The sequence below is a fragment of the Penaeus japonicus genome, unplaced genomic scaffold (assembly GCF_977035675.1).
Source record: "Penaeus japonicus unplaced genomic scaffold, GWHDUDI00000001_assembly GWHDUDI00000026, whole genome shotgun sequence".
In the NCBI taxonomy this organism is placed as follows: domain Eukaryota; kingdom Metazoa; phylum Arthropoda; class Malacostraca; order Decapoda; family Penaeidae; genus Penaeus; species Penaeus japonicus.
Genome location: NW_028234428.1, coordinates 9,453,744 through 9,477,658, shown reverse-complemented (window position 1 = coordinate 9,477,658; position 23,915 = coordinate 9,453,744). Strand labels below are relative to the sequence as shown.

The following is a 23,915-nucleotide window of genomic DNA, read 5'->3' as shown; positions in this document are numbered from 1 at the left end:
CCCTTTTTTTGTCTTTGTGTTTTCTGTTGTTTTGCTTCTCTTAGCCGAAACATGATCTCGAGAAGAAAGAAGTTCAATCCATAATGCATCATTGGTGTCGTGTTGGAGCCGCGCCAAGACGTGCGGTCGCGCAAGCAACTCGCGTGCTTGAGGAGGTCGTCTTTCGGGGGATTGTTGGTGGTGTTTCTTTTCCTGCTCTTTGCTCTCTTGCTTTTTGTCTCTTTCTCTCTCTCTCTCTCTCTCTCTCTCTCTCTCTCTCTCTCTCTCTCTCTCTCTCTCTCTCTCTCTCTCTCTCTCTCTCTCTCTCTCTCTCTCTCTCTCTCAACCCTCCTCCCCTCCCCTCCCCTCCCATCCTTTCTCTCCTATCTCCTTCCCTTCCCTTCTCCTCTCCTCTCTCCCCTCCTTCACTCCTTCTCTCCTTCTCTCCCTCTCTCTTCAACCATCCCTCACGTCCTCCCCCCACCTCTTCCCCCTTCCCCCTTCCCCCGAGGAGTGAAAGAATCAGCGTAGCAAAACAGAAGCACGTTGTGTTCGCATTCGCTGCACCTCATAGAACAAAGTGGGCATAACGAATGGTCGACGGAAGTCCATGTGTTTTTTTTAAGTTTGTTTTTTATTGGACACATTTTTTGTGGAGTGTTATGGGAATGATGCATCTCATTCATCTAAAGCCATTTTGGTTTCCTCCTTTTTTTCGAAAACGAAAAAAAATCCACCCTGTTTCCTCTTCCGTTCCATAATTAGCCAGCAAAGGGTTCGTGTCTTGCGAGTAACTGCGCACGTACACACACACACACACTTACACACACACAGGCAACTTTGTTTGTGTTAGTTAAGCTTACTTTTTTTCCCCCTAAAACGTGGCGAGAGCAACATGGCGAATACAAAGCGAGCGAATGTGAGGCAGAGGTTACATAACGCAGCTGGGTCCACTTATCTGCAGGTGGCTCTCGGGGGAGGTTGGTGCTGGGAGGACGAGCAAATGAAGAGTGTGATGATGGGTGATGATGAGTGGTTGCAAGGGAGAGGGGTGGGGGTGGGGGAGAGGGGGGGGTTGGGGTCATGGAGCGAATGCGACTGATGCGAAGAGGTTTTGCATTTTTGGATACCAGTCTATCCTGGTGGCTGCATGTTTCCCCGTGCGCTGCCCTTTAAGGAGGCCTCGCGTCACCCCGGAATGCTAAGTGACGGGATTGTCCAAGCTGCTGGAACCGGTTCGTTGTTTTTTTTTTTTTTTTTCTTCTTTTTTTTTTCTTCTTTTTTTCCAATGACGGACTCGCTCGGGACGGTCCGAATGCTGTGACGCAGGAATCCAAACCGCTCGACCGTCCCTTCGGGTTGCACACCGACGGAGAACCGCACCTCTCGAACCCCTTTCGTTTCTACGGCTACCCATTCTCTCGGTCGATGCCTATATTTGACTTTTTTTATCTATCTCTCTTTATTCCCTCGTCTTTCTCTCTCCCTCTTTAGTCCCTCGTCTTTCTCTCTCCCTCCCTACTCCCTCGTCTTTCTCTCTCCCTCTTTACTCCCCCGTCCTTCTCTATCCCTCCCTACTCCCTCGTCTTTCTCCATCCCTCCCTACTCCCTCTTTACTCCTTCTTCCTTCATCCCGTTTCGGACGTTCCCGCATCTCCTTCTGTCGGGCTGCCAGGTTAAAATGCATTTGACGAGGCCGCTTCGTACGCGATGATGATGCCCCTTTGGATCTCGGACTGCCACTGGCTCGTGATTGGCCTTTTGATTGTCTATTTATGTGTGTGCGGTGGGTAGTCGGGGGCTGCCTTTGCTGCTCTCCTCTCCTCTCCTCTCCTCTCCTCTCCTCGGCTTGACTTTCATGGCCTCTCCTCCTCGCTTTTTTTTCCCTTTCATGTTTTTCTCTTTTCCTTTATTCTTTCTCTCTCCCTTTTATTCTTCTCTCTCCCTTTTATTCTTCTCTCTCTCTCACTCTCTCTCTCTCTCTCTCTCTCTCTCTCTCTCTCTCTCTCTCTCTCTCTCTCTCTCTCTCTCTCTCTCTCTCTCTCTCTCACTCTCTCTCTCTCTCTTTTCCTTCCTCCCTCCCTCTCCCTCTTTCAAACCCTAAGTACATCCGGGACAGTAGCTTCGAAATTGGGTGGTTTGTGAAGGCACTTGTTCGCGCGAAGGGTTGCAGTACGGAGGTGCTTTTGTGCGAAAGGGAAGGGTGAGAACGAGGGAGAAAGAGAGAAACAGGGAGAGCTTGTGTGGTAGTGGCACTGTGGCACGGTGTGAGCGAGCAGTGTGCTCTCGCTGGTACTCACAACGAGTTTTCTGTCAGGAGGCGGAGATGGGCGGGAGAAGCGGAGGGTGAGGGTTGTGGGGGAGAGGAGGAGGGGGAAGGAGGAGGAAAAGGAAGAAGAAGAGAAAGAAGAAGGGGGGAGAGGTCACGTGCGACCTGACATCCTCTCGTAGAAGACGAGATAAGAAACAACAGACTTGCGACGCGGGCTTGACGTTGCTTCAAAGGGGATTTAAAATAGCGATCTGGATGTCGGGCGAGCGAGCGAATACATACGGGCGCGAGGGCATATTCCGTGGGCGGGGAGGGCGGTTAAGGGATGGGGGGGTGGGGACGAAAACTAGCATGATTCAGATGGTAGGGACGCCGAGACGTTAACGGACCTCGAGAAGACGTTGATGACGACTGCCATAGTGTGGCGCTGTCACTGGTCGCGGCGTGTTGAGCTCAGTGCAAGGTGTGCGGGTGACGGGCCGTGACCGTGACGACTGGAGTTACGGTTGAGCGTTTGGTTGAAGGAAGGCACGGCGTGACGTCATTCGCTTTAGTTGTGCCATATCCAGCTTCAACTGCTTTTCATCTACCCCCTCATTCTCTTGTTACTGCACCCCCCCCCCCATATTGGCACCAGGTGAGAAAGTCGTGGAGGCAAGCGACGGTTGTGGCACCGCTGGTCAAGGATACACGTAATCAACGCAAGGACAGAAGCACCTTTTAACGTGTCAAAACAAGTGAGAAAGAGAGGTAGAGAGAGAGAGAGAGAGAGAGAGAGAGAGAGAGAGAGAGAGAGAGAGAGAGAGAGAGAGAGAGAGAGAGAGAGAGAGAGGGGGGGGTGAGGGAGGGAGGGAGGGAGGTTTCGAGGGCGAAAGCTGACAGAATTAAGCATGCGTAGAGAGGGGGCCACGTGGTCTAGCTTAATGTTGTATCCTATGTTGTACTTTACTACGCAGCGCAACGCACTGCGTCATTTCTCTCTCTATCTATCTATCTATCTATCTATCTATCTATTTATCTCTCCCATTCTTATTCTCATTCTCACTCACACGCACACTCACACTCACTCTCACTCTCACTCATTCTCACTCGCGCGCGCATACACACAAAAACACACGCACACACGCACACACACACACACACACACACACACACACACACACACACACACACACACACACACACACACACACACACACACACACACACACACACACACACACACACGCACGCACGCACGCACGCACACACGCACGCACGCACACACGCACACGCACGCACACACACAAAAACACGCATACACGCACACACACACACACACACACACACACACACACACACACACACACACACAGAGCAGTGTTTACCTCAAGCGGCTCCTGACATTGTCCTTCCTGATGGTAAAGCGCTCGAGGGGCATTCATTAATACCTAAGAAGGGGGGAGAGGAGTCAGGTAAGGGGGAGAAGGGGGGGAGGGAGGGGTAAGGAGGGGTTAGGTAAGGAGGAGGTGGTGGAGGAGAAGTGCAGGGGAGGGGAAGACGATGAAGAAGTGGGAGGGGGAAGAAAGAGGAGAAGTGGAGTGGGGGATTAAATGAAGGAAGAAGAAGAAGAAGAAGGGGAAGAGGCGAGGCGAGGGGGAGGCTAGGATAAGGGGGGAAGAGAAAGGGGGGAGGGGAGGGAGGGGAGGAGGAAGGTTGTCTCCCAAGGCCGATGGATTGTAAGGGACGAGGGGGCGAAGGGTAGAATCGGTAGGGACGGTTGTTTTTTTCTTCTATTTAAGGAATTATGATGTAATGGAGTGAGGGCGGTGATGTGGAGGGGGAATATTAGTGATGTTTGGAATATGTCTTTTTTTTTAGAACTATTGTTGTAGTTCGTGTTGTTTTGAGTTTTGGTTGTTAGAATTGTTATCATTTTTGTTATTGTTATCGTTATCGTTATCTGTGTTGTCAATAGCAGTTGCATGCAATACTTATAATTCTAGAGATATCAATGGTGATAAACGAGAAATGAGCAGAAAGGAGGAAGAAAATGAAAAAGGGCAGGAAAAGGCAATAAAGGGGAAGCAGCGAAGGTCGCGAGGGTTCGTCTCATCAGCACCCGTTTCACATCGGTTGAATTTTTTTTCTTCTTTTTCTTTTTTTTTGTGGGAAGAATACGTTACAGAATGTTGTTTCGAACGGCCGGCGGCGACCATGTTTTACCACCCTGTAATGACGATGGAGTTCCGTTTTTTTTTTTTTTTTTTTTTTTTTTTTTTTTGTGGGGGGGGGGGGGGAGGGGTGTTTCGGATTGTACACGTTTAGGCATATTCTTACATAGACATACACACGCACAGTACATACATGCATACATACATGCGCACACAGCCTTGCATACACGCGCACACATACACACATACACATACATAAACACACGCATACACACATACACAATTTCCTACACGCATACAGACACGCGCGTGCGGCCTATCCCTGCGCTGGAAATAGAAACAAACCCATTTCCTTGTGTTGAAAAAGCCCTTCTTTACAAAGAGCTTTTCGAGTGTTAGAAGTGTGGGCTTTTTCTCTCCCTCTTAATGGATAGCGATCGACCCAAAATGGCGAGTTATTCGACCTCGGACATGGCGAAACGATGTTAATCTTTCTGCTTCAGGAATCTGCTCTGACTCTCTCTCTCTCTCTCTCTCTCTCTGTCTGTCTGACGTTCTTTTTCTTGCTCTCTTTTTTCTCTCTTTCTGTTTTGTCTTTCTATCTCTTTCTCTCCCTCCCCCTCCCCTCTCTTTCTGTCTTTCTCTCTTTCTCTCTGTCTTTGTCTTTCTCTCTCTCCCTTCCCCTCCACCTCTCTTTCTCTCTCTCTCTCTCTCTCTCTCTCTCTCTCTCTCTCTCTCTCTCTCTCTCTCTCTCTCTCTCTCTCTCTCTCTCTCTCTCTCTCTCTCTCTCTCTCTCTCTCTCTGTCGAGGAGCGAGAGGAGCGAGGGTCAATGTTGAGGCTCCCGTGGCCGCCCAAGTGGACTCGGGGCACGGGCGGGGATGCCAAAAAAGGACATGATGGAGTAGGATAGCGACCAGGCCTGCTACCACATTGCCCCCCACACACACACACACTCGCACCTCTCTCTCTCTCTCTCTCTCTCTCTCTCTCTCTCGCTCTCTCGTTCTCTCTTTGGTTCTTCCTCCTTATCTTTTCTCATGTTATCTACCCATTTTTCCTCGCTCTTTCTTATATTTATATATATTATCATTTCCTCCCCAACTTCCTTCCTCCTCCTGTCCTCTATGCGTCTCCCTTCTTCTTCTTCTTCTTCTTCTTCACCTACTTCTTCTCCCCTTCCATTCTTCCTCTTCCTCCTCTTCATCTTTCTTCTTGCCCTTCTTCTTCTTCCCCTTCTTCTTCTTCCTCTATATATCGGGCAGTGCCTCCACATCTCTTTCGCAACCATCCATCCATCCATCCATCCACCTGCGCTCCGCTCCTCCTCGCCCCGCCATCCATCATCGATCATCGAGTCGTTTTGAATTAAGTCGCCGTCCGTTCGAGCGAATAATGGCTTGTGTAACGAAGGCCAAACCCACGGCGGATTGGTCGACGCGTTGCCGAGTCCTGGTGGCTTAAGTTGTCATGCAATTGGCATACGCGTCATGAACGGGGAGCTTGCCTTTTTGGAGTGGGTGTGCTCTTGATGTGATACCCTTCTGTGGATGGGGTCTCTGTCTCTCGTTTTCTTGTTCTCTCTCGTTCTCTCGCTTTCTTGCTCTCTCGTTCTCTCTCTCTCTCTCTCTCTCTCTCTCTCTCTCTCTCTCTCTCTCTCTCTCTCTCTCTCTCTCTCTCTCTCTCTCTCTCTCTCTCTCTCTCTCTCTCTCGCTCTGTCTCACTCCATCCCTTCGTACCTCTCTCCATTCCTTCATCCATCCATTCCTCTCTCCCTCCCCCCTTTCCCCCTTCCCTCCCTCTCTCCCTCACCCCTTTCCCCCTTCCCTCCCTATCTCCCTCCCTCCCTCCCTCCGTTCCTCCCTTTCATTCCGTGGCCCAGAGAATAGAAGTCCGAGACTAGGCTAATGACCCTCCGGCTGTCTCGTCTTTGCCTAACCCCCAGCCCCCTACCCCCACCCCTTCCCCTCCCACCTCCCCCCCCTCCCCCTCCCCCTACCCCTCCCACCCTTCCTCCTCCCTCCCTCTTCGCTGCAAAGAGGGGAGATTACCCAAAGAGAAGGCGAGGGGAAATTGCTGGTCGTCGAGAGGAAATTCAGTTTTAAGGGAAAACGGGAAAGTTTGGGCTGTTGATTCAAGGGGTTGATGGGAGTGGGATGTGGTGGGTGGAGGGGGTGGAAGGGGTGGAGGTAACTTGGTGACCTGATTTCGAGGGGAAGGTGTTGAGGTCAACCCGCGTGGTCGAAGTTTAAAAAAAAAGTGAAATGAAAATGATGATCGAGTGAATTCAAGTCGTTGCAAGTCATTAGTTGAGGCGAGGAAACAATGGAATTGATTCGCACATAACTTTCAATTAGGTCAAGCCTCCCCTTTCTCCCCTTCCCTTCCCTCCCTTCCCCTCCCTTTCCCTTTCCCTTTCCCCCTTTTCCCCTCATAACCACTCCCCTCTCCCTCCCAACCAATCCCCCTCCCCTTCCCCCTCTCAATCACTCCCCTCCCCTCCCCTTCCCTTCCCCAACCCCTTACTTTCCCTCCCCTTCCCCCTCCCCTTCCTCCTCCCAACCCCTTACCTCCCCTCCCTTCCCCTCGCCTCTCCCATCTAGCCTCGCACAATCTCCCGAAAACAAACAAACCATAAGGTTGAGATTGCTTTCAAACGCGACAAACACTATCTTATTCCCACGTTATCGCCGGATGAGGAGGAACCTCCATTCAGGCGGCGCGCGATAAGGGGGGGGGGAGGGGACTGGAGGAGGGGATCCTGTTCGCCGCTGTGTTACGGTTCGGCTGTCGATGTGTTGTCTCCCTGTGTTATGCGGAGGTGCTGGAGATAACACGGTTGGGAGTGGAGGAGGGGGGGGGTTGTTATAGCTGGGTTGCCTTGTTAGTGTTGTTGTTGTTATTTTTTTCAATTTATTTATTTCTGTCTTTGTGATATAGTACCTTGTACAACTCCTCTTTTGGTTTTGGTTTTCTTGTTTTTGTTTTCTCTGTCTTTATCTCTTTCTCTCTCTCTCTTTCTCTCTCACGCTTCCTCTCCCTCCCCATCTCTCTCTCTCTCTCTCTCTCTCTCTCTCTCTCTCTCTCTCTCTCTTTCTCTCTCCTCCTCCTCCCCCCACATCGCATTGCGTAATCGAAATGTCAGCAGCGATTGCTTCGGTCGTGTGTTTACCTCCCCCTCCCCCCCCCTCTCCTCTTTTTATGCCCGCACGACTGAGCATTCGGTGATCTATGTAACACTCGCCATTAACCTGTCACGTGTATTTGCAAAACAAGACATCACGTGATGTAATTATTTTTTTTTTATCGCCGCGCGCCCAAAAAACAGGTCCGGCGAACGAGCGTATATATGTATATACGTATATGTACGTGTATTCGCGGGGTGTGTGTGTGTTTGTGTGTGTGTGTGCGCGCGTGTGTGAAAGCAGGAAGTTAAAAGCGGATTAATATATTTTTTTAGAAATCTAATAAGAATCCCAGAATTATAATGAGGAACATTCCAGCCACAATGACCGTGACTGGAAAACACCATTATAAATCTAGCATGTCAACCACCAGCCGCTGTTCGGGAGCGCGGAGTAGCAGTGTATTCTCGCCCTTCCGCCAAGGTGCCAGACGGTCCATTTTACCCCGGGAGGAAGGACTCGGAGGGAAACTTGGATGCTTGTTGTCATTGATGGAGGCTGTCCAGTGTTGTTTTTGTTGTTGTTGTTGTTGTGACGCGAGGGGAGGGGGGAGGGGGGAAGAGTGAGGAGGCGAGGGGGCGAGGGGGGTGGCCACGGTGGGTTCTTGTTTACCGTTTTGGCGTCGGGGCGAGCGTGGGAAAACGCGGCTATTTTTAGGGGCAGAGTCTCGATCTGACTTCCTCGAGATTTTTTTTTTGTCCCTTTGTTTATCAGTCGTTCTTTCGGTTTATCTACCCGGACACACACACACACACACACACACACACACACACACACACACACACACACACACACACACACACACACACACACACACACACACACACACACACACACACACATATGTGTGTGTGTGTATAGACAGATTGATAGATACATGCATATAGATGTTTACTTATCATTTGATTTGCGTATTTCTGTTTGATAAGCATACCAGACATGGTTTTGTTGTTGTTGTTTTGTTTTGTTTTTTTCCCGGCACACATGTTTACCGTCCCCCTTGATGCTCGCCCGTGTGTTATTCTTATAGATTTGTGACTCGTGGGCGCGCGGGTGAGTCAGGATCACATCAGTGAGAGCCCGTGGCAATGCATGAGAGGAGGAGAGGGAGAGGGAGAGGGAGAGGTAATTGGAGAGGTAGGGAGAGCAGATGAGGAGAGGAGAACGAGAGGGAGTGGAAATAGTGAGAGCGAGAGGGAGAGGGAGAGGGAGAGAGAGAGAGAGAGAGAGAGAGAGAGAGAGTGAGAAAAGAAAGAAGGGATAACTATACTAGGAGTAGTTTTGGAACTATTATCCTATCCCATCATGCTACGTATAGCACACTGTTATCGATAAATAATAAAAACCTTAAACAAAGGAAATGGAGATGATGGCAGCACATATGGGAAAGAAGGGTCGGCCTGGGTGAGAGAAGAGTGAGAGGGAGGGGGTGGGAAGGGAAGAGAGAGAGGGGGGAGGTGGATGGATAGGGGGAAGGGGTCCCTGGCCGAGCTAGATTGATCCAACGGTGGTAGCGGTCGGGGCAGTATGTGGGAGGGGGAGTTAGGGGGGGGTATCCGAAAGCCTTAAAGCTGCTACTTTTTTTTCTATTTTCACTGTCTTTAGCGACCTTTTGGAGTGTTTGTTGTTGTTGTTGTTGTTTGTAGACTGAAGTACGTGCAACATTGTTGTCATAGGCGGAGAGTAGCCAGTCTCGTTCTTATTATGTACTTCCTGGACTCTTATTGTGGTATTTCTTTATTGTCTGTTTGTGTGTGTTTGTGTTTGAAAGATGTTCGTCAGTAATTAATTATGCGTTTGTATGTTTTTTTTCTGTGTTTTATGTATGTACTATTTTATTCATATTTCTTTACTTAGGCTTATAGTCTTTATGGTTTGATTATGATTTTACAGGCACTATGTCTTCCCTCTGATCTCTAACTTGTTCTTTATTTTATATACTCTTTTCCTTTCCTTCCTTCTTTCTTTCTCTCTGACTTGTGGCCCTTTCCTCCTCCTCCTCCTCCTCCTCCTCCTCCTCCTCCTCCTCCTGGTCGCGTTGTCGCGCGGGGGCAGATGACGTCATGGCGAGTCGTGACGTCAGAGTCCACCAGGTGGCGAAGAGATTGCTCCAGGCCCATTTACCCCCACGAGTGTCGCCCACGGAGAGAGAGAGAGAGAGAAAGAAAGAGAGAGAGAGAGAGAGAGAGAGAGAGAGAGAGAGAGAGAGAGAGAGAGAGAGAGAGAGAGAGAGAGAGAGAGAGAAGGGAAGGGAAGGGAGGGGGAAGAGGTGAGGTAGAGAGAGGAACGAGAAATAGAGAGAAAAGGGGAGTGCATGGAGCGTGCACGCCATATGCTATACGATCTATCTGCTTCTGCGAAACGGCCCGTGCTGGAGTCGCGTAGAGGAGATGGCTTCCATGACGGAGCTTCGCGAAGAGGCGTGTTCGAATGCCTGCCGCATGGAAGCGTCCGTCAGCCAACGTGGAAGTGTAGCGGCGCGTCCGTTTATGTAGGTCGCGCGACGTCGTAGGATTCGCCGTATTATCGTATTATCAAAACAAGAAGCGGGGGCGGAGGAAGGGCGAAGGGGCGGGCGTTGCCTCGCGTCAGGAGAGCGGTGAGGAGGGACGCAACATGTGTGTGTGTCTTGGCGTCCGGCGCCGAGCCATCCGGATGTCCTGTGGGCTCGGGGCGATTCTCGTGACGTCCAGGCTGGCCCTTGCATGGTTCTCGTGTCATTGTGTTTGTGGCAGAGTGAGAGAGGAGGGGGATGTCGATCTCTATTTTTATAACCTTTGGTCTTATCTGCATCCGCTACCTACGCAATGAGGCCTGGGTGTTATTCATTCACCAGTGTGTCCTTAGCTACGCCCCCCCCCCCCCGCGTCTCCGTCTCTCCTCTGCTTCCGGCCCGCCGTGTCCCCATCGCGTTGGACACCGTCGCCGTCAGATGAGACACTCACCTCTGTATCCTGTCGACATTTTACTCATTTCTCAATCGATTCGAAGTCTGCTAAGGTCTCCATCCCCCCTCCCCCCCTCCCCACACCTTCGGTTATTGCAGAATCCGCAATGCTTGTGAAACCTCCGGGCCCTCCGCAGGAAAACTTCAACGGAGCGGATGTGACAGGAGTCGGGCGGGCGGGCGGGCGGTCAAGGCGAGCGAGCGGCGTTCCAAGGGACTGGAAGTGAATGAGCATGAGGGGCGAGGGTGCCAGAGCGCATATACGAGGGGAAGGGGGACTCGACGCAGTGGAGGGGGGGGGGGGACTTGCGAGTTCATGCGGGAGAAGAGAGGTCGCTGTGCCCCGTGAGGACGGCTCGCCTCCCGCGACGGAGAACCCATAAAGACTTTATGGCCGGGCCGCGCACGACGTGGCGAGATGTGGGAGCTGGCTTGATTCCTCTGGAGGTGGCGTCGACGGCGGCGGTGGCGATGCTAGAGGGCCGGGAACGGGTCGAAGTAGACGTTGAAAGAAGGTCATTGCGGTTTAGACACACCCGTTCTCTCGGATCTTGGCGGATGGTATCGGGTCGAGGCGTTCAGCATCGGCGACCGGACGCGCCTGTCCGTTCTGATCAGAAGTAACGGGGAGGGCGCGCGGGCGTCTGTGTGCCGAGGCCCTTTTTCTTAACCCGTTTCTCGAAGAAGGGAAGATAGGAATTTCGCGCGCGGTCCAGTGATCACAAGCCCCCTCGCTAAGGTCCATTGCAACTCGCGGCATAAAAAGCAAGACCAGAAGCTGTCCGGGTGAGCTCTCCCTTCTATCGTCCCCGTCTTGTAACCACCCTTCGTCAAACACTTGCATCGTATCACAGTTCTTACCTGTTCCTTCTGACAGCTTAACCCTCTTACAAGTCTTTTACCCCCCCCCCCCCCAGCCTTCTCCCTATCGTCTGATCGGCGGGTGAACTGGCCGGACCGGATGCCACTGAATGAAGCTGCTAAGAAGTTCGCCAGGTTGTCTGGTCACTTGTACCGCGGGGCGTGTCCGGAGGGAAATGGGGGATAGGGAGGAGGGGGAGATGCTGAGGAAGGGGGGTGCATCCACCGGCCATTGCAGTGCAACAGTGATGACTAGCAGCTGTGATGGCAAAGTGTGGGAACTTGTTGTCGGGAATCACATTTGAAGGAAGCTCTTTTATGGGTATAAGATGGGGTTTTCTCGGGGCGCACGTTAACGGAAGAGAGTCATTGAATCCTCTGCAATAAAACCCCCCTCTCCCCCACCCCTACCTCAGCTCTCCCGCTTTGCCTTCATGGTTGCTTGTCCGTGATCGATGTGAGGAGTGCAGGATATCCGATAGTGCTTGAGGTTTGCGTTTGCTTCTCGATTCAGGGATCGGGTGACTCGCCTCGTAAAGATAAGCAGGTGTGGGAGCATAGTAAAGAGTGGGCTAATACGCATGGGTTCTGTGTGTGTAGTTATATATATATGTGTGTGTGTGTGTGTGTGTGTGAAGTGGGGAAGCAAGGTGTTTACGCCGGGTTTCTCTTCTCCAGCATAGAACATCCCCTGTAGGCTCTTTAGGTGCAGGAAATCAGTCTTGTATTCGACCCACTTCACCTCCTCTTCCTCCTTCTTCCCCCTCCCCTCCCCTCCCCTCCCCTCCCCCACGCACCATAGCCCCTGGGGGTTCCATTTCGCACAAACTCTAAATCTCCAGAGACATCCAACATCTGTCTTGGCTTTGTCTCGGTCATGACTCTATTTTTTATGTTGTTCTGCATCATCATCTCCCGAGGGTTAAAGGTCATTCTGGCAGACCTACTTGCGGATGAAGACAAGCGAGCAGTGCGGCGGCGGCCCAGATTCCATATTTTTTTTACGTAACACGAATATCAGCTAACTTATATATGGTGCGTCTTTATCTCACGCCAGTTTGAAAGCTTCTAAGATATAGGCCGGGAGGAGGAGGAGGAGGAGGAGGAGGAGGAGGAGGAGGAGGAGGAGGGGGGGAGGGGGAGGGGGAGGAGGGGGGAGTGGCAGCTCCTCTCTATCAGCTTAGTGGACGGGGTCAGGTAACGGCCGTAAATAACCCCGTCGTCCTGAAGTGTCGTTTTCTGAAGAGGATGCGCTAGTAGTGTCGTCGGCCAGTCGAGGAAGAAGCCAAGCCATCAGCCAAGCCATCAGCCAAGCCATCAGCCAAGCCATCAGCCACACACGGCGGCTTATCGAGGAGGACGAGTGGTGAAGATGATGACCTGGCTCTTGAGGCGCCGACGCTCTAAATCGGTCGGCGCTTGCGGGTTCGTGCGGATGTGGGTCGTCTGCGGCTGTGTGCTTGGAACTAGCGATCTGTCGATTGGTCTATCCGTCTATCTATCCATCTGTCCATCCATGTATTTAGAAAAAAAGAGAGACAAAGACAGCCACGGAAACGCATACACACCCATACACACCTACGTACATAAACAGAGCTAAATCCGTATGTTGAAAGAACGCCCGTCCATGCACTGTGCATGGGGTCCGCGTTCCTTTCAGTGTGCATCAATACCCTTGCTTGTGTCCCTTCTGTCTGTCTGTGCTTGCCGCCTTTGCCGCTCTGTGTAACACGCCCTCGCGATGGCCAGGGGATTACGATGGAGGGGGGGGGGGGAATCCCCGCGGGGCATGAGGGAGCCTTACTGTTAGTCCATGCTTATCTTCTGGACGATGGTGAAGTGGGAGCCTTTTATGTGGTGTCGGGGGGATGGGAAAGGGGAGGGGGGGTGGAGGGGCCAAGAAGTAAGAAGTAACTCTCTCTCTCTCTCTCTCTCTCTCTCTCTCTCTCTCTCTCTCTCTCTCTCTCTCTCTCTCTCTCTCTCTCTCTCTCTCTCTCTCTCTCTCTCTCTCGGCACCTGAGGAGAGCGCTCTCCCCCGGGGCGTTCTGAGTCACCCGGATGATCCTGTGCCCGAGGTGTTGTTCGCTTACTCGCCCGACCAGAATATCGCCGATTACTTCCCACGTCTTTGCTAATTGAACCGAAAGCCTTTGTTGCTTCTGAAGGCGTGTTTCCACCTCCACCCTCCCCCTTTTCTCTCTCTCTCTCTCTCTCTCTCTCTCTCTCTCTCTCTCTCTCTCTCTCTCTCTCTCTCTCTCTCTCTCTCTCGCTCTCTCTCTCTTTCTACCTTCTTGTCGTCTCTTGCTTCATTTTTTCCCTGTATTCCTCTTCTCCCTTCTTTCTTTCTCTCTCTCTCTCTCACACATTCTTTCCATCTCGATATTTCAGTTGATCTCCCTACCTGTGTCTCTGTCCATCTGCTGCTTCTTGATTCTCTTTTCCTCTTAGAGACGCGAGCGAACAGGTGTTGCCAGAAGCGCCAGGCTGTGCAAGAAAGTGTGGAGAGAAGTGTCTCGAGATACGCTCTGTTTGACGCGAGAGGCTGCAACGCGAGAGCCATGTGCCGCGAGAAGACCGGTGTTTGAAAGGCGAAAGATGCTCGAGTCGAGTTGATTGGCGAATCTCCCAATCAGCAGCAGGCGTTGGGCGCGGTAGCCGTGCGTCTTGCTGTCACTCTCACCTGCGCCGCGGTGTCGAGGGAAGCGCTAATCTCGCGAGGAGGGGGAAAAAGTTCATCTCGGGCTTACCTCGCAAGAACACGCGTGTTTGTTTATGTATGACGGGGAAACCTGCTTGTAACGACCTCCTTGTTGACACTGATGTATCGGCGGTTAGTTGTTGTTGGGTGCGGAGCTGTTGTCGTTGGCGAGCGAGGTACAGGGAGGGGGTTCGGGTCCCCCCACTCTTCCCGCTCCCCCTCTATCTACTTTGACCTGCAGCGGGCGCCACGGACCTTAGCAAAGTGCTGGCGCCAGGGTGAGCTCGGCGGCGCCAACCAGCACGTGTTGCGGGTCGGAAAGGCTGGAGGGAGGTGCGAGGGGGGAAGGGGAGGAGAGGAAGAAGTAAATAGGAGAAGAGGGTATAAGGAAAAGATAAATTGCAGATTATGGTCGTTTTTTTATTTATATTTATATATCTATATTTACAGGTGCTTTTTTTCTTCTTCAGTTTTTATTTTATTTTTATTTATTTATTTTTTATTTATTTATTTATTTTTTTTTATTATTAACTGAGGCGGCGGTGTTTCCCCTGGCGCCTGGATGGCCCGTCGTCCGATCCGGGTTTTCCCGAACATTGATTCGTCATGACACAGCAGTTGCACTCTTGGGATGGGGTGGAGTGGGGTTGCGTATTATTCATGCTTGCAGGCGTCAGGTGTAGAGCCTGCGTGCTGACAAGCATGATCCGAGCTGTGCAGGCAGGTACTCTCGAATCTTCCTTGGCGGGAGGGCAAAGCAGACCTGTCTCAAACATACGCATTCGCACACAGAAATAAACCCACGCACAGGCGGCGGGACGAGTCGTTGAATAACCGCGCAGGATTAATTTAGAGAAACAACCAACACTCTCGCTTTTAAACGGCTATAAAAAAAAATACGATTTGTCGCGTGTGGCTTCGAAATTGCAGCGATTGGAAAGGTCGTGCGAGTGACGAGGATTAGGTGCCGGTCCAAGAGGAAGGGGAAAGAGTGTGTGTCAGCGTACACAGGCACCAAGCGCTGTATTTACGTTCCTGCTTGGTGCTTGATGCGGTGGCGTGAGCCCACGTAACACTGCTACTACACCGCGTTGAGATAAAGCTGGCGTTAGTCTGGCCTGCACTCGGAGCAAGGTAGCATCAGTGCCATTCTGTTGAGCAAAGCGTCAAAGTAACAGGAGGCTACTTCGTCTCTCGAAAGTGACGACTCGGAAATTATCGCGTGAAAATGTATTCATTTGAAGTGTTTTCTTGAGATTGGCCTTTTGTTCGTTTGGGAAAAATGTGTCGTGAACGCTTTTCTTAATGTTGCTTTCTCTTGGATTCACAGCAAAACATTAACTTCATTGTGTGAATTGGTTTGGTAGAGTGTACCCTCGAAAGAGTAAACATCCTCGAAACGTATGAAGGAAAACGATACTGCAGAGAGGGGTGACTGAAGTATTTTTGCCAGACCCTTTATTCACGGTAAGATGTGAACAGAAACCAGAACAACACTAGAGTGTAGCTGCTTGATATTTTTCTGAACTTTGTGAACAACATCATGGATGTTGCGTGCAACTTATAGCAGCACCGGCATGTACCGCGTCGCATGGGCGGCGGTGCAGCGCGGGCTGACGGAGGCACTCCTGGGCTATGCCGTGGCACTGTGGAAGCGCTCACGCCCGCGCCTCCGCCCGCTGCGCCTACTGCCACCGCCCTCGGCCGCCGGCGAGGACGACGACGATGCCTTCTGCGGTTTGCATCATCAAGACTGCCCTTGTCTTGAACACCTGCACACGCCCGTCATCAAGGTAATTTACCCTGCGACAGATACTCTTCGCCTTGTCACCTTTTCTTCGTGAAGTATCTATCTCGTAATTACCATGAATTTAAGATGCATTATCAGGTGATATGAGTTTGTGTTCTTGTACGGTTATTCACACAAGAATATTGAAGTTTATCATGGTCTGTATCATATTTTCTATAGTTACGCCTCGATAGGCGTTACAGAAAATGGACGACAGGCGCGTTTTCTTTCACATCAATCTGGGTAACTAAAGTATTTGAATATTTCGAGGTATGTTATTCTGCTTGTTCAGATAGACACAAACCTATTATAATGCCCCATTGCGATTATGATAATTGTGGTAAAGGAAAGAGACAGAAGTGAAGGGTTATGCAATAGCACGCTTCGTCAGTCATAGGTATTTAACCCCACTTGAAGCAATCTTGTGATTTCGTGCTATTACCCCTATTTCACTCTCTCTTTTCTCCCTTTCTCTCGCTCTTTCTCTTTCAGTCTCGCGATTCTTCTGCTATTTATTTCGCTCTTTTTCCTTCTGTCTATCTCTTTCTCTCTTTCTCACTTTCTCTCTCTCTCTCTCTCTCTCTCTCTCTCTCTCTCTCTCTCTCTATATATATATATATATATATATATATATATATATATATATATATATATATATATATACATATATACATATATACATACACACACACACATACACACACACACACACACACACACACACACACACACACACACACACACACACACACACACACACACACACACACACACACACACACACACACACACACACACACACACACACACACACACACACACACACACACACACACACATATACACACATATAAACACACACACACACACATATACACACATATAAACACATACACACATATACACATATACATACATATCCCCCGCCTCCCTCTTCGGCAAGTCATATGAATCGAATGGAAGAAATAAGAAGTACAAAGAGTGATGAAGGAAAGAATGGGGAGGAGGTGGTGGTGGTGGAGGAGGTGGTGGAGGTGGTGGTGGTCCTTGGCAACAGTGTGGCACTCGACGCCCACCCACTCGTCCTTGCAAACTGGATATAGATCATGTGTCACCTTCGTGCCATTATCTTGTGGCGAGGAACAACTCTATGCAGCCCGCTTGTCCTCTGCCCTCCCTCCCTTCCTTCCTTTCCCTTCTCCTCACTTCCTTTTCCCTCCCCTCCCTTCCTTTCCTGTCCTCTCCCCTCCCCTCCCCTCCCCTCCCCTCCCTTCCCCTCCCCTCCCCTCCCCTCCCCTCCCCTCCCCTCCCCTCACTTCTCTTTCCACCCCGTCACTTCTCTTTCCATCCCTTCTTTTCCATTCCTTTCCTTACCTTTCGCCTTCTTCGCTTTCCCCCCTTTCCCCTACCCCTCCCCTCTCCTCCCCATCCCTCCCCTCCCCTCATCTTCTTCCCTTCGCCTCCCTTGATATTGTTAGAGTAATCATGACTTGATACTGTCTTGCGAGAGTTGTTGACGTTGAGTTTGTTATCTTTACGCCTTGATATTTGTTGCTCATTTTGTTTTGGTTATTTTTTCCAAGTCACGCCCTCTTCCATTTGACTTACATTGTTTGGTTTTGGTTTTGTTTTTACTTCATTTTTATTGCGATTTTGTTGTTTTTTCTTTCTCGTGGCTGCAACTCATTCTCTCTCTCTCTCTCTCTCTCTCTCTCTCTCTCTCTCTCTCTCTCTCTCTCTCTCTCTCTCTCTCTGTCACCCTCCCTCTCTCTGAATATGTGTGTAGGTGTGTTTGTTTGTTTGTTTTTTCTCCGTCACGACCTGCCAGTACGCATTCGCTGCCGATCGTGACCCTCTGACTCCTTTGCGGGTGCTTGGGCGCGCGGGCGTGTATGGGCGAATACCACACTTACTTTCACCCACTTGGAATTCGCACTGTCGCAATTTTTTTTCTTCAATTATTTCTTGTTAATTGTTCCTGCACGCTGGCACCCCGTTCTTATTTGTTTCTTTCTTCTTTCTTTATTTCTTTATCTCTTTCTTTCATGCACATTCATTCTTTTCTCTATTCTTTCTTTCTTTCTTACTTTCTTCCTGTCTTCCTTCTTTCTTTCTCTCTTCATTTCTTTCTTTTCCTCAGTCTCTTTTTGTGATATTGGAAGCCTTCAAATAGCGTCGAATCGGAGTGGATACAGTTATCCCCCCTCCCTCTGCTCTCTCTCGCTTTCTCTCTTTCTCTCTTTCTCTCTATCTCTCTATCTCTCTATTTCCATCCGTTGTAGCCATTGTTGCTTTCTCTTTTTTAGCTTGTATTCCTCTCCTTCCACAGGTTCTCGCATGATTGTTCTTTCTCTCTTCTCTTCCCCTCTTTCTTTCTTTCTTTCTTTCTTTTTCTCTTTCTCCCTCTCTCTTTGCCTTTCTGCCTTGGATCCACATATGCATGGAGAGTTTCATTTGCACACAATGCCGAGTGGGGCGGCGGGCGGAGTGCACTCCGCCCGCGGGGGAATTAATGCCAGTGTTTTACACCACCTGGAATTCGATTATCGGGGGTGGGTTTCGTGTTTGCTTGCTTGCTTGCGCCTGCGAAACGAAGGTTCCTCCTCCTCTGATCACCTCCTCTTCCCCCCGTACCCATACCTACTCATACCTCGCCTATACTTCACCCTTACCATACCTATACCCCACCTATACCCTACCCATACCCCAACCATACCCAACCTATGCCCTACCCATAACCCAACCATACCCCAACCATACCCCAACCATACCTCACCCAGCACCCCACCCCAACCCCTGTCTCGATGTATGCGTCCACCCCCCGGGGAGTTTGTGCTCCAAGTGAGGAAAATAGGGTGGGCAAGAGTGTCTTCAGGGCGAGATGAAGGCCCTGCGTGTCCTCTGGCCGTCAGTCAAGGAGCCATTAAGATGGCCTCCCTCTTTCTTTTCCTTTTTCTTTTTTTTTCTTTTTTTTTTTTAACCATCTGAGGAAGTCTCCGAGTCTGCGGGCTGATGGGATGATTGCTCGGGTGTGCTTTTTTTTATTTCTCTCTCTCTTTCTCTCTCTCTCCCTTTCTCTCTCTCTCTCTCTCTCTCTCTCTCTCTCTCTCTCTCTCTCTCTCTCTCTCTCTCTCTCTCTCTCTCTCTCTCTCTCTCTCTCTCTCTCTCTCTCTCTCTCTCTCTCTCTCTCTCTCTCTCTTCTCTTTGTTTGTTTGTTCGCCTCGTTTTTTAATATCGTATCGTGTCGTATCACGTCTATATCGGTCTGTGTGAGCAACTAACACCTGCTGAATTAATGCCTCGAGTAGTGGGCGTGAGGCACTGTACTGTCATTAGTGCTAAGAGCCAGCTGGTGCGGGAGGCAGGCAGCTGGCCAGCCAATGGCCATGGTGTGCTCTAGCAGGTGTTCTAAACAGCGTAACACGTGACGGTAGTATACAGATGTAACGGCGACGGGGCTCATAACACACACCGGACTGTAACACACTCTGAAAAAAAACAACACAGCAGTTACCCAGCGTGACGTCTTAATAACACCAGCCGGAGAATGGCTGTAAGGGGGGGGGGGGAGGTGGTTGCACATGAATCATGGGGGTTTCGCATTTTGCATAATGCGTCGTTACATCAAAATGAATATAAACGGTTGCCTCTTTGTGTCGTCGCGGCCATTTCTTGCGCAAGATGGCCTTTCCTTCCTTCCTTCCTTCCTTCCTTCCTTCCTTCCTGTGGTCAGTATGGCGATGTTGTCCAGGCATGTGTCCGCAAACCTTTTATGTAAGACGGATCCTTTGGGCAGAAGGGGCAGGTGGGGTGGGTACTGCCCTGTCCGTCCCTAACCCCCTCTCCGTCTCCCTCTCCCTCTCTCTCTCCCCTTTCACCTCCCCACTCCCAAATGGACAGTCAGTCCCCTTCCCCTTCTCCTTCCCTCCCAGACCGGTGCAAGAAGGACGTGGGAGAGAGAGAGAGAGAGATGGAGAGACTGAGACAGACACATAGACAGAGAGAGACACAGCGAGAAAGGGTGTGATGAGGGCGACTCAGACACAGACACAGACAGAGACAAAAGCTATGGAGAGACCAGCATAGACTCAAGACGGGGACGGTGACGAAACGGCGCGCGGGGAGGAGGCCGAGGAAGCGGCGATTAGACGAACGTGTTAATTGTCAGAACAATAGCGTGGAAACTTCCATTCTGTTACGAGAACCTTCCTGTTACGGCGTCATTATTATTTCTTTTTCTTTTCTTTTTTTTGTCACTTTTCGTCATAAATTTTGCACTCCTTGTGACTCCCCTCCGAGCGAGTCGTCCCGCCGCCCGACTGGTCAGGGAGACGCCCATCGGCAGAGCAGGACTCCCTCCACGGGCGTTGTCGTGCGGGGTTGTGACTCAGTCCCGGGGAGTAATTATGTCATTGTCTGATTCCAAGCAAATTGGACGAGGAATAATTCGTGTGGAAGAGAGAGTGCGAGGAAGGAAGAGTGCGAGTGCGAGTGCGAGTGCCGGAGAGGGCGCTCGGAATTGTCCCTTGTTTACGGCGAAGCAGTCACGTGATGGTGTGGGCAGAGAGCGACGGTGCCGATGTTTAAGAGCTTTGGCACTCGTTCAGGCCGGGTGCCACGTTTCTGCATATGCTTTTTTCGGACACCTATGTCCCTCCCCCTCCCCCCCTCTCTCTCTCTCTGTCCCTTCTTTCATGCCCATTCTCTCCCCACCCCCCCTCTCCTCTCCTCTCCTCTCCTCTCCTCTCCTCTACATGCCTCCTATCCCATACCCCCCTCCCAACCCCCTTTCCCATGCCCGCTCTCCTCCTCTCCCTGCCCCCTTACCCCCCTCCCCCCCTCTCCCCTCAAGTGGATGCCTTATTAGTATGCATCTTTAATTAGTGTATCGAGTTTCTATCTGTTCAGGGAAAAAATACTAAGGATTTTTCACTTGTGTATTTTCGCGGCGGCAAAGGAAGCGAGATGAAGTCTGGCCATCTTTTGGAGATGAGACGGGGGTGGGGGGGATTGTGAATGTGTGTATGTATGTGTGTGTGTGTGTGTGTGTGTGTGTGTGTGTGTGTGTGTGTGTGTGTGTGTGTGTGTGTGTTTGTATGTGTATGAGAGGGGTGTGGGCGGCCGTGGGCTTCAGCGTCAGCCCTCGTGGGCGTGACGGTAGCCCCAACGGCGCTCTGTCGTCGGCTCACGTTCCCCGGCGAAGCGAAGAGTTATTCCACCGTCACTATCGCCGTCACTATCGCACTATCATCGCAAGGCTTTTGTTTCTTCTTCCCCTTTCCCTTTCCCTTTCCCTTTCCCCCGTCGCTTTCACCCGCCGCCTCTCTGCCCCTCTCTCTTTCTCTCTCTCTCTCTCTCTCTCTCTCTCTCTCTCTCTCTCTCTCTCTCTCTCTCTCTCTCTCTCTCTCTCTCTCTCTCTCTCTCTCTCTCTCTCTCTCTCTCTCTCTCTCTCTCTCTCTCTCTCTCTCTCTCTCTCTCTCTCCTCCCCGTGTCGCGATAGCTTCCGATCTGCCGCCTAGTGTTTTGTTTCTTTCGAGGGACTTTTTCTCGCAGTCTAATCCATCTTGATCTTTCTCGGCTCTTTTTCGCTCTTCTCCACTCTCTCTCTCTCTCTCTCTCTCTCTCTCTCTCTCTCTCTCTTTCTCTCCCTCTCTCTCCCTCTCTCTCCCTCTCCTATTTTTTTATCTCCCTTCTCCTTTTCCTCCCCTTTTCTACCTCTCCTTTCCCTTTCTTTTATTCTTCTCCTCCCTCTCCTCTCTCTCCTCTCTATTTCTATCGCTCTCTACTTGTCCTCTCTTATCCCCATCAGAAGAGAGAGAGAGAGACAGAGACAGAGACAGAGACAGAGACAGAGACAGAGAGAAAGCACCTGAAGATACAGAAATACGGTCTCTTAACTTCCAAAGAGATATGAAAGACATAATTGATCTTGTAATGACGGGGATAATGACACATCTGGCGGCTTTGATAAAAAAAAAATATATATGATAATGATAATTGGGAAAGAAATTAATGTTGTATTTCTGACGTGTTGTTTGTTTTGTGAAATGCATTGACGTCGTTATTAACTTTCTCTTTTTTTTTCTTTTGCAGGTACGTGTACCGTGTTTTGGTCCCCACGTTATATGGTAACGTATGGCTAAGATGTTCGTAGGTGTCCGTGGCGAAGTAAGGTAAGATTAGGATAAAGAGAACGATGGGTTAATGATAAGGAATTGATACAAATGGATAAGACCAGTAGAAGGGACAGCTGAGCGGAGTTACCCCATGCCCTTCGTCTGTGGCTCCGGAAGCAGCATACCTTGGGCGAGGGTGAGGGGAGGATTCCTGGCACCTGTACCAGCTATGGAGAGCCATGAAAACCAGCTGTCACTACGGGTGCCACCTGCCGCTACAACACGAAACGGGTTTTTTTTTCTTTCTTTCTTTTCCTTTTTTTCTTTTTCCATTTCCATTTCAAAATCACTTGTGTCAGTATAGATAATTACGTGTGTTTTGTGTATGCGAATACGTACTTCCGATTTGTGGATGTGCGCGCGCCGCTAGGTTTATACGTGTGGACTTACGCACCTACGTCAGAACAAGTGGTTTTCAAGGTTATTGCAATAGCCTCTTGTGCTTTATGTGTTTGGATCCGAGGTCGCTCTTGCCGATACCCTTGGCCAATCGATCTCGCTCGTCACGACGGAGGTAGAGTGGAGGGAGGCAGTCAGCGGTTGTGGACCCTGTCGTTGATCGTGTTGTTTGTGAAGGTAGTGTTAGTGTTGTGACGATCTCCGGTGATTAGTATGATTAGCGTCATTGTCACCAGCATTCCGCTAATGCTTGCGAGCTTTATCTTTGTTAAAGACTTGGCGCGCTATGGGCGTGCGTCGAGATGTTGCAGACGGGAGTTTCAACAGAACGATCTGACGTAGGTTGTTTTTTTGCAACTCCCTCGAGTCGACATCGGCATTACAGCCCCACCGGTATCAAGTGTTGCATTTTTTTCCTTTTGCTATGCTGAAGCAGATCGTTTTTGCTTGGAGACATTCCCGCCGTCTGATTGGATGGACGTGTTATGACGTGGGAAGGTTCTTACCACGTGATTGGTGGATCGGGGACGGCCTCATGAGAGATGGGTGCGGCTATTGGTTGTTACCTGCGTGACGTCATGACTGATGTGGTAGAGCGGTGCGGGTTGCCAGCTTTCATATTTTCGGACTGATCGCCCAAAGTTGCGATTCGAGTGTAAAAATGAATTCTTAGTTATGATTGTTATTTATAGAGCGTGAATAACAGACATGTTTCTCAGACCGGAAGTAGCGTGAACGTCAGACATCCTTTCGCGGTGTACAAAGTGTTAGTGTGTGCGTGTGTACATATGTGTAAGGGTGTGTAAGTACCCGGGAGCCTCAGTATCAGCTGATCCATGAGAGGAGGTGGACTGACAGACGAAGGCTCTCGCGCGAGCATTGTTTGGAACGAGACTGTAAGATGCAGCTCCTCCGTTCGTGAGGGAGAGGGCGTGTACGTGTACGTGGACGTGTACGTGTGTGTTTATGCCAGAAGAGCAAGATATAATAAGTGTTGTTGTTCCCACGCGGTGAGATAAACGCGTGCGAGAGTGGTCGATAAGAGAGTTGAAAAGTTTTTGTTTTTTTCTTTTCGTTTTGTTTAGTCTTTTTAAAGGCTTCCACGTAGCGGTGTTGTCCGTGTGTTGATAGCCCCATATTTTGGTGCAAGGACTAGTGCACGCGCCCCCGGCCCTTCGCGCGAGTGCGGGGATCGAGGAGAACCAGAGAAGACTTTAGGAAAACGAACTCTAGACAGAGAGAGTGGGGGAAAAAGGAGTGACGAGATTTTGTGATGAGTGCCTTGAGTTTACCCTGAAAGTGTCAGCTCTTCTCTACCTCCTCCTCCTCCTCCTAATCATCATTTACGTCCTCGCAATCGCCTCAATCATAGTCTGAAAGTTAAACAAAAGGAAAACAAGACAGAAAGAGAGAGAGAGAGAGACAGAGAGAGAGAGAGAGAGAGACAGAGAGAGAGAG

The 23,915-nt window shown here is 50.3% G+C and overlaps 1 protein-coding gene across 11 annotated transcripts in view; it reads left to right on the top strand.

Annotated features, from left to right (window-relative positions):
• LOC122250087 (cytohesin steppke) overlaps positions 1 to 23,915 on the top strand; it is a 138,998-nt gene that overhangs the window by 80,549 nt on the left and 34,534 nt on the right. The window contains exons 1-2 of one of the 11 annotated variants that reach the window (XM_086551965.1): positions 15,212 to 15,227; positions 15,424 to 15,886. The exons of 4 other annotated variants lie outside the window; for them this stretch is intronic. In XM_086551965.1, coding sequence (XP_086408091.1) covers positions 15,641 to 15,886 — 246 coding nt within the window. In that variant the 5' untranslated portion in view covers positions 15,212 to 15,227; positions 15,424 to 15,640. Of the gene's footprint in view, positions 1 to 15,211; positions 15,228 to 15,423; positions 15,887 to 23,227; positions 23,468 to 23,915 lie in introns of those variants that run through there. 6 more of the 11 variants (XM_043011405.2, XM_043011402.2, XM_086551962.1 and 3 more) reach the window with 6 other exon arrangements.